Source organism: Rutilus rutilus, assembly GCF_951802725.1.
Source record: "Rutilus rutilus genome assembly, chromosome: 2".
Taxonomy (NCBI): domain Eukaryota; kingdom Metazoa; phylum Chordata; class Actinopteri; order Cypriniformes; family Leuciscidae; genus Rutilus; species Rutilus rutilus.
Window position 1 is genome coordinate 38,337,777 of NC_140210.1, and position 12,204 is coordinate 38,349,980.

Below are 12,204 nucleotides of genomic sequence, written 5' to 3' on the forward strand. Positions count from 1 at the left end.
TCAATAATGTAAGACACCTTTGGAGTCGTTGTTGACCCTTGACCTGTGTTTCCAGGGCAACCTCAGCGATCTGGGCCGCTTGATGATGCAGGGGTCGTTCAGCGTGTGGACGGAGCATAAGAAGGGTCACGCGAAAGTGAAAGACCTGGCACGCTTCAAGCCCATGCAGAGACACCTCTTCCTGCACGAGAAATCTCTGCTCTTCTGTAAGAAACGAGAGGAGAACGGAGAAGGTTATGAGAAAGCCCCGTCATACAGCTTCAAACACTCACTCAACGTAAGTCCCGAATGCCAAAGGAGTTTAAGACAGAATATTAAAGTAGTTTGTTTTCATTTATTACTTCTCTGACATGGAAATCAGCAAATCAAGGGAAGATGTATAATTTTTAGTGTAATCTAACCAAGAAAAAGAAGAAATGCTCATGTAATCTGCATGTTTAATTTGTGTTTTGTCTTGTGTAAATAAAGGTTAATGAAGATAAGCACATTTACGGGGAATATCAGGTTTCTGTACGAGACTGATTATGTTCATATCTTGTCCTCTGTTAGATGAGTGCTGTAGGCATTACTGAAAATGCAAAAGGAGACAACAAAAAGTTTGAGATCTGGTGTAATTCTCGAGAGGAGGTGTATATTGTACAGGTAAACTCTTACACGTTTTACAATTGTCCTTGTAAAAATATCCTACGTCTATTTAAATAGCATTGGATGTATATAATCTAATCTATAATCCTGTCACTCACCTTTCCGGTCATTTTATTGTTTATTTTTTCAGGCGCCGACACCAGAAATCAAAACGGCATGGGTGAATGAGATCCGGAAGGTTCTAACAGGGCAACTAAAGGCTTGCAGAGGTGAGAGACTCCGTGCCTTACTCTTTCTTTTTATTATTTAGCAAGGACACATTAATTTGATCAAAAGTGACAGTTAAAACAAAACCCTCTATTCATCAACAAATCCTCAAAAATATAAAGCGGCTGTTAGAATATCAACACGAATAATTGTAAGAAATGTTTCTTGAGCAGCAATCAGATTTCTGAAGGATCATGTGACACTGAAGTCTGGTGTAATGATGCTGAAAATTCAGCTTTGCATCACAGGAATAAATTAAATTTTAAAATATATTCACATAGAAAACGGTTATTTTAAATTGTAATAATATTTCACAATTTTACTGTATTTTTGATCAAATAAATGCAGCTTTGGTGAGCATAAGAGAACATTACCAACATCATACCGACCCCAAGATTTTGAACGGTAGAGTATATAGAAATGACACACTTCACGTTATCAGCACGTTATGTTTGTAGTTGTCTAATACTGTTGTGATGTTGTGTTTCAGAGGCGAGGCAGCAGAAGAGCTCAGATCAGTTAACTCCCACCAGCAGCAGTCTAACCCTGAGCCCCTTCAAGACCAACCCAAAGACCCTCAAGAAGGGAGAAGAGAAGAAAACTGAGCCCACAGCAGCAGATCCCAGTACGCCTGCCTTACTCAAAAATAACGACAAGGTCAAAGGTCAGTCAGCCCTTCTCAACATGCACAACATGAACAAGAAAATCAAAATCACGTACTGTCTGAGTAGGTACTACATTTGAATTTACTCCGTGACCATTAAAGAGTACGCTCTATATATTATGAATATGGTCCGGTCTACACATCCGCCATGTTGTTACTGTCATGTGACCTACCGGCGTCAGTCGCATCGTTTCACTTCCAATTATAAATCCCTCACGGGATAGTAATGTGTCCATCGAACGCACACTTCAGAATCTTGGCGGAAGTAGTACAGTAGATCATCTGTGGACTTTTCATCTACTGTTTTTAGAACACTGTGTTCGGACATGCTACTTTTCTGTGTGTACGCATTTTCAGAAGTCGTCTTTCAGATATTACACAGGACACATTTGAAATCAGTCAAGTCAACGAATCCGTGTCAAAGAGTATAGAAGCCCAAGAGGCGAAACTCTGTTGTGTTATGGGTAACAGTCTGTAGATGGCGCTGTGGAGGCGCATCCGCCATTATGGACTGAAAGCTGCTGAAATCGTTAGCGCCAGTCAATGGCAAAATCCATTTTAGTAGGTGTTTATAGTTCAGATTGCACATCTGTTTTGTACCTGTTTTGTACCTTTGTAATAGGACATTCATAGATTGTTTTTTTTCTTGCCATTGAAACGTTCACTGTGTGCACTTTCACTGAAGATGTTGAAAAAACAAGTTGTTAATATTTTTGTGATATTCTATGTAAAATAGCCTATTAACTGTCTTTAGAAATGTTCATTTATAATAAATTTTTTTTTTTTAATCATATATATGGTGATGTTCACTAATTTCAAAATCAACATTTGAATAAATATCGTATTACTTATATGTAATTACTGTGTGTCTGCCTATAGCCTAGCCTATATTATTTCATGAATTTCTGTTAGTCATATAACAATTAAATGCATAATAGAACATAAATATTGATAGATTAAAGGTTTGCAGTAATTTTATAATTGTATCTTTGCAAACCGTAAGTGGTAGGCTAATGAAGCCGATTCGGTGGGGGACATACCCTTACTAAAAAAGTACTATAATCTTATAGTATTTTGGGACAAAATATTATAGTAATCTTATAGGAATACTATAGTAATTTGTGACATACTACAGAAGTACGATAAGACTACTATATAAATACTATAGCAGCTTAAAAATATTATAGAGGTATTACAGAACATCACCTCTATTATATCCTAGAGCCGCTATAGTATTTCTATAGTAGTCTTATAATACTTATATAGTCATATTTTGTCCCAAAATACTATTTTCCTAAGGGTAATTAGGCCATGCATAACCAACACGACATAGACGTATATTTTCTGTCATTTAACGTCATTTAACGTCGGTCATCCTCATTAATGTATTTTAAATTGTTTTCATATTTAGATATGACGGCCAGAAAAAATTAAGTTATGTTAAGTTTTTGTTATGTTAAGTTGGTTCAGTGCCATTGACTCCCATTATTTTTCGGCACTTTCCTTCAGTTTTCAGTCCATAATGGCGGCCGCGCTGTCACGTCATGGGGGCAACTGTTGCTATGGAGCGTTCTATTGAGTTTCGCCTCTTGGGCTTCTATACTCTTTGTCCGTGTACCTAACCCCAGACTGACGTTTCCCTAAATCTATCCCACAATTCAGAATGCTGCTTTCTTTCCTCTTGCTGCTTAGACTGTGAATTTCTGTGATGAATTTCTTTGTGACCCCCTGGTGTTTCTTTTTAATTTTCTGACTAAACCTGTAACGGCCTTGATTATTCCCCCCCTCCTCTTTCTTTCTTTCTCTCTGTCTCTGGAGAATAGACGAGACTGTCACCAGTCCCAACTCTGAGAGAGCTGCAGTGGCTAAAAAACGTTTTACACTGCAGGGCTTCAGTAACCTCAAGAGCCAAAAAGGTACACAGTCACGGGCAATACATTTACAACAGGGTCACTGCATATTGATAAAACATTTCTGAAAATCATTATGACAAAAGCATGTTTATATATATATATATATATATATATATATATATATATATATATATATATATATATATATATATATATATATATATATATATATATATAATATTATTCTTACTATGATACATTTGAAAACAAATAGTTTAGTGACATTGGATAAATGGAAAATATTTAACCTGGAATAAGTACTAAGCTTTGGCTTGAACCTCACTGCAGAGTTTATAGCAGCCTCTGGTGGCAAAAGCCTCACACTACCAATGGTCATCTCTCTCTGCCCTCCAGGTACACTGCAGTCTCAGGAGACACTAGACTCTAGTGTAGAGACCAAAGTCTAGATTAGCAGCAGTTTAACGTCAGAGTTCAAGCTTGGTAACATTAGAATTTAGAACCATCATTACTTAAATGCTCTTTACTGTGCCTTAACCAGGTGTGACACAACTTGTTTCCAGGAAAAATAATTTGTCCACACCAAAACCGAACTATTTTATTTTCTTTTATTTCTTTTTTCTTTTTTTTTGGACCAGTTACATTTCCCTGAGTTCACTGGTAGGGCCTAAACCCTACCCTAGGCATGATACAACTTTATTTCCAGGAAATATAATTTGTCCACAACAAAACAAAATTATTATTATTATTATTATTATTATTTTATTATTTTTTTCTTCCCTGGTTTCACTGTGGTAGGGCATCAATCATGTGCGACAACTTTATTTCCAGGCACAAGAATTTGTGCATTTTATGTATTTATTTTATTTTCTGGGAGTGAGATTTTGAACCGATTCAATTTTCCTGGGTTAAAAAATTATGTTGTTTTGTCACATCGCAAATGGTTAGGGCACAGTGTAGCTTTAGTGTACATGCAACTTTAGAGTCTTTCACCCTGTAGAAAAGCCACACTTTTCTTCATAATATAAGAGTCTTTCCTTTAACCCTATTATAGGCTTTCTCTTTCTTCTTTCCTGATTATATGTCCTCTTATCCTTTTCTTTCTCCTTTCTCGCTCCTTGCTTTGGCTGCCAGGATCATCCCCCCCTAGTCCTGATCACAAAACTAAAAGACATGAGATTAAGAGTGATCCTACACCGTTTGGCTTCAGAGGTACACTGTCCCATTAAAACTCCCAGCATTCCCTCCTCCAACATCAGCCATGACCAGTGTCCTGTGCTCCCAAAGTCTTTGTTTTATCATATTATGTGGTTTCCACATTTTATTTCACCTTCATATATTAGGTTTCACCCTCTTTCATACATCAGCCTGAAGTAATAATAAACTAAAACGCTTCAATATTAGGTTTTAAGCATTCAAAATCCAAACTGACTTTAGTTCTGCATACCCCACCAACAAAAGCGATCTGTGGTGTTTGGTAAATCGATGGAGTCTTTGAAATCTTATCGGCTGCCTCTCCCTTAGACGCAGGTCCCCACATCTCTCTTACCCGAGTGAAATGGATGAGCACTTCTAGTCTGTTGCAGACTAAAAGGAGAGGTAACTAGATGCCTGGTGTGGGAATGAACTTTATCGTCTTTATTGCTCTCTCACAGCGAACTTCCAAACAGACAAACACTAACCACAGGGTGTGATATTATTGCACTGTAATTGGTGGTTTGCAGGATAAATCACAGTGCTAAATGGCATCTCTGATATAACTGCTCAATAAATTACTATTGTAAATCTAAAATGCTCTTTACCGTGGGAGAATGTGAATCCAGCCCAGTTCATATCGTATAACAGGAGAGAGAAAAATGATCTGATAATCTCTTTCTATTTACCCTACTCTCTTTAAAAAAAATGAATCCACTAAAATTGAATCATCATCATCATTATGTATTTACACTCATGTAATTTCAAACCTGAATGCCTTTCTTGCTTCTGTGGAACACAAAAAGAAGAATTGTTTCACAATTTACTGGTTAGTGTTTTCCATTCATTTACACTGAATGAGGACTAAAGGGTTCAAGCTTCAAAAACAAAGCATAAGCACCTTAAAAGTATTATAGACATGGGTGTTATTTACTGACAATCTTTTCCTCCGGTGAGATTTTAACTCGAAAATCATTGCAATCAGATCTTTGATTCAGTGAACTGAACTTGAGAACCAGTTCAGTCCGATTCGCGAATGAATCATTCAGACTGGTTTGTGAACCAAATCAATTACTTCACTGAAAAGATCCAACTTAAAAGAATGATTCATTCACAAATTAGACTGATAACTACTGTATTTCTCTCATGAAGATTTTCAGTGAATAAGTAGTTTTCGACTTGTTCTTCAGGCAAAGCTGTCATAAGATTTCATAAGATTTTGGCATGTGCCTATATTTATACTTTTGCCCACCTTTTGAAGTTTGAAAACTTAAAGAGATACTCCACTTTAACATGAAAATTCTGTCATCATATACTCACCCTCATGTTGTTTCAATCCTTTATGAATTTCTTTCTTCTGCTGAACAGAAAGGAAGATATTTAGAAGAATATCAGTAACCAGACAGTTTCTGGTCCCATTGACTTCCATAGTAGGAAAAGAAATATACTATGGAAGTCAATGAGACCAGAACTGACATTCTTCTAAATATCTTCCTTTCTGTTCAGCAGAAGAAAGAAATTCATACAGGTTTGAAACAACATGAGGGTGAGTATATGATGACAGAATTTTCATTTTAAAGTGGAGTATCCCTTTAAGCTTCCGTTTGTTGTAATTGCATGGAAAAGATCTTTCTGTATTCCACAAAACAAAAAGCCAAACAGGTTTGGAACGACATGAGGGTGAGTAAATGATAACAGAATTTTCATTTCTGGTTGAACTATTCCTTTAAATACTGTGTTTTCACTGTCGATTTACGGGTATCCTTTAAAAATAGTACATTTATAACCCAAAAGATGTCAGTTTTTGCAAGAAAATCAACTTGCACTTCCCTTGGTGTGGAAACACTTGAGTGTAACGCTGCATGAGTGTCTGGTTTGGGTTCCTGTCTGCTGGTTTGCGGTGCTAGTTCTGGATTCACTTTTACAATTCTGAAACCACAGATCCGTTTCTACCAAACACTCTTCCGGGCTCCATGATTATCCACTGATTCAGATCTAAAAATGTTTATGTATCTCTCCATAAACATGTTTTGAATGATTTGCGAATGTGTCATATGCCGCCTTCACAGTCATAAAACACAAACAGCTGTTAGCTCAGTTCCTGGACCTGTTCCTCTTTTTAAATGGATTATGAGATATAGAGGCTCTGGCTCCGTTTCAGAACCTAGTGTGCTGCCTACATGGGCATCACATGCACACTCCCAATGCAAAATCTGTTCTGAAACTGAGGAAGTGGGATTATTACTTCATACATCTTTCACATCAATTCCATAATACATTGTGACAAGCTCAGTGAAAACGTCCATCCAAGATGGTGAATTTGGTCAAAGAAATGACAACTATATGATTTAACAAATTTACAATTAGTGTAATAACTATTTTGTTGTTAGCTTAGCAACATGCTAATGCGTTGACGTCACTTCCTCGCCAGAAACCGCCCCTCGGCCGGACTGAGTGGCAAAAGAGCCATGATGGGAGCCCTTAAAAGTTTCTATATATGAAGCACCTGACAGGAACTTTAAGGTTCTACATCATGTAAAAGTTCTATATAGGTTATTTTCTTCTTAGAATTCTATGACCGTTAGGAATCCAGATTTTTCAATATATATGGAGTGGACCGCAAACTACGTTTTGAAACCGAGCCAGTCTCTTCTTCATCTTCCACTCACCATCTATGTGGAGCACCATTTATCCCTCTCTTTCGATGTCTCAACATGATCCACATGTCACATTGGTTTCACCCGTCCTCTCTTCCTCAAGGCTTCACCAAGGCGTCGCTGTCTATGGACGCGTCGGAGGAGAACGACGGTTACTCGAGCGCCGAGGACCCCATGAACTCTGATCCTGAGGATGAGGGAGGGAAGAAGCTGGTGAGTCTCTTGAGGAACTCTTCGCCGCATAACTCCTTGTGTTTGTTTGAGCACTGATGGTGTCGTGTTTGTTTTTTGCATTAGTCTCCAGGCAGGTACGTGGTGGTAGCTGACCATGAGAAAAGCGGACCACTGGAGCTGACGGTTAAGAGTGGAGACACGGTGGAGCTGGTGAGAGAGGGAGACGACGGACGCTGGTAAGATTCACACATTCAGGATTATGGAAATACTGTCATCATTTACTCATCCTCGTGTTTCACGTTATGACCCATAAATTAATCGTTTGTTTGTGGTTTTTAATAAATCAATTTAATTCAATGGATCTTTTATTCTGTTGAATCAACCAATTGAAATAAATTCCAAATCTAAACAATCATGTCTGTTATGTATCAGTGTTATTTTAGGATTATCTATATAATATAGCTTGTATTAATATTTTAAAGGTGCATTGTGTAATATTTAGGAGGATCTGTAGACAGAAATGCATTATATTTAACATAACTATTACCTTTGAATGAGCCATTTCTATCTACATACACTGCGGGTCCCCTTACATTTGAAATAGCTATTTTGCGCCGACATGTTTCTACAGTGGCCCTAAACGGACAAACTACTACAGAGCGCGTTTCGTCACTGTTGTTCTTCGTGCAAAGAAGCTAGCTAAAGTCAGCGAATAAAACACTGACATAATGATGAACAAGTAACAATAATATTCGCAATAACATATCGTTTTACTGAATAATAAAGCAAACCCAATTTCTTAATTTATCTTTGTAAAGAAACCTCAGACGATGACATCTTTTCCTGTGGCCCACCGTAACTTTGGTTGGTTGCAATTCGTAACCTCACCACTAGATGCCGCTAAAAATGACACACTGCACCTTTAAGATAGCTTTTATTTTTAATATTTTCAGTTTTCATTTTAAATTTAGTTTAATTTGTATTATAGTTTCAGTTTTTTTATATATATTACTTATTAGGTTTCATTTATTTTTATTTCAGTAACTTAAACTTATTTCAGTTTTCAATTTTAAGTTTTCGTTTAGTTTAAGTTTTTCTCACAATTGTGAGTTTACATCTCGCAATTCTGACTTTATTTCTCAAAATTGCGAGATATAAAGTCAGAATTACGTGATATAAAGTCGCTTTTATTTTTAATATTTTCAGTTTTCATTTTAAATTTAGTTTAATTTGTATTATAGTTTCAGTTTTTTTTATATATATTACTTATTAGGTTTCATTTATTTTTATTTCAGTAACTTAAACTTATTTCAGTTTTCAATTTTAAGTTTTCGTTTAGTTTAAGTTTTTCTCACAATTGTGAGTTTACATCTCGCAATTCTGACTTTATTTCTCAAAATTGCGAGATATAAAGTCAGAATTACGTGATATAAAGTCGCTATTGTGTTATAAAGTCAGAATTACGTGATATAAAGTCGCTATTGCGTTATAAAGTCAGAATTGCACGTTTTTATTACTCGCAAATTGTGACTTTATATCACGCAATTCCTCAATAAAAAGTCGAAGTTGTCTAACACAATACTCAATAGATATTTCTGGTATTTCTGCTGTAATTATGACAAAGCTGCTTGTTTTCAAACATTTTTATTGATATATTAACATGGTTAATTATTTTAACATACTGAATGTATTAACCACGATTCATTTTGTGATTCAAGATGTTACGTTCTGCTTTTAGCATTGTATTTAGGTTATACTTGTATTATTAATTTAAATACTTTTAAGTCATCCTGCGGCACCCTTGAAAGTTTAACCGAGGCCCCCTAGTGGGCTCCGGTTGAGAAGCACTGCTATGAATGCATAAAATGTAAAAAACAAAAGTAAAGCTGGTAATAATGCACATCATAACCTGCTCCTAATTTCATAGACTTAATAGAATATTGTAAAATATATAAAATGTTAAATAACACAGAGGAATTATCCCAGGGCTGTTTTTGTGCCCACATATTTAAAATAATCTAGTTCCATTTTGGCATTTTGAGTGTTGGATTATTACCTGGACTCATTTTGATGTTTCTAAAGATGACCGAATTAGAATCGCAAAATATTTTCTGTAAGCAGAGGCTGGGTGTGATGTTGACTCTTGATTTTTTTTTTTTTTTTCAGGTTTGTACGTAATCTGCGGACCAATAAGGAGGGCTGGGTCCCTGCTGCAAACCTGCTCACTCTCATCAGAGAATCCAAATCTTCTCAATCTCTCTCCAGCTCAGGTAACGCACCTTCCTGCTTTCCATCCACCACACAATAAATCCCCATCATGTTTTCTGAATTTAGCCAATGTGTGCATGTTTTCCCCACAGAAGGCAGTGGGTCTGGAAACCTCAGCACGTCGTCCAGCTGCAGCGAAACCTACACGAGCTTCTCTGACATCAAAACCTAAAGCCCGCTGCTCCAGCGCCTTGTGGCAGCTCCTACACAGTGCACTTTCTACTGAAGCTCCTCGAGCCTTTGTACTGTATTTAACCTCCTCAACCGAGAAAGGAATCGACCTCTGCGGTCAATGTGCGCCATTCAGGATATTTTATATAGAGCGTCACCCTTTCTCAACCTTCATAAGAGAGAGGAAAAAATGTCTCCCATTCACATTCTCATTGACTTTGAAAATATGGTGTGATGCTGTTCGTTTCGCATCTGCATGCATCTCCTCAAAGAGAAAAGGGGTTTTTGGTCGAGTCGGCATTAACATCAAAGTAGTCTGCGGTCTAAAAGTCTTTAAATATACATAACAAGGACTCTCTCTCATGAGCTTCCACTGGTTTTATTGATCTTGCGTTGAGAATGTCAGTGGAATGTCTGACTCTGTTGGCGTCTAAAGCTCCTGTCTGATTTGCTGTAGCAGCAAGACAATGAAATGTTGTTTTATACGATAAAGATTCTTGAGGTTATGCCTGGTGAATAGTCCTGTTCACTGTATGTATTAATCTAAAACAGCTGTATAGTTTAAATTATTTCCTGTAAAAGAAGATTTGTACAGATATTAACTTTTATCTCATGTTTTTCATTAAAACAGTATATATATATATATATCTATACATATTGTATATTATGACCACTATGTTGTGTGTCAATGAATTGTATTTTGTTGTATTTGTCACTTTATTGTTCTACAATTTCCCAGTAACAACATACCAATTGTGTTCACATTTTATGTTCCTGTACGTCACCACAGATTGTTTGATTTGGATGGTTCAAAATGTAGTCTGGAAAGTGATAATTGGCGCGTCACTCAACTTGATTTTAAAGGTCAGAACCTTTTGTCAAAAAGTATTACTTAAAACTTGTCAAAGTTCATCTATAATCCTGGACTGCTGATTCAATCAAGGATGAATACCACAGCGTTTCTGTGCTCAAGTGTTCATGTCCCCAGAACAGCACACTGTCGTTTGTTTTAACGTGTTCAGCAATACAGAAATCATTGTTAATATCTATTTAAATTTTATGTGGCACATTGCTGCATGTTAGTTTTATCTCATGCTAGTTTTATCGTGTTCTCATTTGACATAAAATATTTTCCTCTATTAGACTCGTATCTATGTACATGTGTAAATATGTATCTAAGAGGTTGTATGAGATGAATGAATTTAAAGTGCTTAGGCAGAAATAAACTTCACTGAAACATTCTATCCTCTTCTGCTGGCTCAGATTTGTCAAGGAAATATCGAGTGTGTTTGCCACATTGCTCTCGTTTCTGCGTTGAAGATGACCTTTTAATTATCTCGGTAAAGTCGATCTTAAATGCATCAGCTTTTTCATTGTGCACCACAAACAACTTTATAATTTTGCAAATAAATGTTACTTAATGATTTATTATTGTTAGACATTTTTGATTCATTTAAATCTGTTTTATGACCGTGAATGCTGAAACTTTTGTGATTTGAAACTCGATTTATAAATAGTAAGAGCTATCAAGACCAAAATAAACATTTCTCTTGATAAAAGAAATACCATATTATCAGAATTTATTCAAATATTTTATGATGATAAAAGATTTGTAAACTTTTATGATGGAATTTTCTTTTTGAAACTTGATTTTAAATATTAAGACCATAAAATAAAATAAAAATCCTTAATTTACCATACACTGTAAAAAAAAATATTACATGATCAATAAGTTATGACAGCATAGATTTTGCATTGCTTTAACTCATTAAAATAAGTTGAAGCAATTGTCAACTTTTTACATTATACAATATTCAACTAATATTTATTTAATAAGTTGAAATTACTTAAATATCCAAGTTGATTGTACTTAAAAATTTAAGGCAGCAACTTTGTTCATTTAATTAAATCTGTTTCATTATAAAAGATGAATGATTATGCTTTTAGTGATATAATTTCATTTTTAAAACTGGATTTATAAATAATAACAGCTAATATTAAGACTATAAAATAAAACAATTTCCCTTAATAATAATCATTTATCAGAATTTTTATAAACATGAAAATCTGGTTTCTGATAATAAAAGACAATGGTGGGAACTTTTATGGTAGAATTTCATTTTCAATCAAATTTGATTTATAAATATTAAAGTGATAGTTCACCCAAAAATGAAAATTCTGTCATCATTTACTCACCCTCAAGTTGTTCCACACCTGTATATGTTTCTTTCTTCTGCTGAACACAAAATCAGATATTTTGAAGAATGTTTGGTACCAAACAGACCTTTGACGCATTATGCGTACAGCAGGAGAAAGAAACTCATACGGGTCAAAAACAACATACAACGGTGAG

General features: G+C 35.6%; 1 protein-coding gene across 7 annotated transcripts in view; it reads left to right on the forward strand.

Moving 5' to 3' along the window:
• Positions 1-11,095, forward strand: part of mcf2la (mcf.2 cell line derived transforming sequence-like a) — a 78,086-nt gene extending 66,991 nt beyond the window's left edge. For 2 of the 7 annotated variants that reach the window (XM_084390007.1, XM_084390008.1), the window contains exons 22-32: positions 56-277; positions 550-642; positions 776-854; positions 1,201-1,257; positions 1,343-1,516; positions 3,340-3,432; positions 4,522-4,599; positions 7,342-7,451; positions 7,536-7,648; positions 9,579-9,682; positions 9,773-11,094. In XM_084390007.1, coding sequence (XP_084246133.1) covers positions 56-277; positions 550-642; positions 776-854; positions 1,201-1,257; positions 1,343-1,516; positions 3,340-3,432; positions 4,522-4,599; positions 7,342-7,451; positions 7,536-7,648; positions 9,579-9,682; positions 9,773-9,852 — 1,203 coding nt within the window. In that variant the 3' untranslated portion in view covers positions 9,853-11,094. Of the gene's footprint in view, positions 1-55; positions 278-549; positions 643-775; positions 855-1,200; positions 1,258-1,342; positions 1,517-3,339; positions 3,433-4,521; positions 4,600-4,911; positions 4,987-7,341; positions 7,452-7,535; positions 7,649-9,578; positions 9,683-9,772 lie in introns of all 7 variants that reach the window. The other 5 variants (XM_084390003.1, XM_084390005.1, XM_084390004.1 and 2 more) reach the window with 3 other exon arrangements.
• Positions 11,096-12,204: the final 1,109 nt, after the last annotated feature.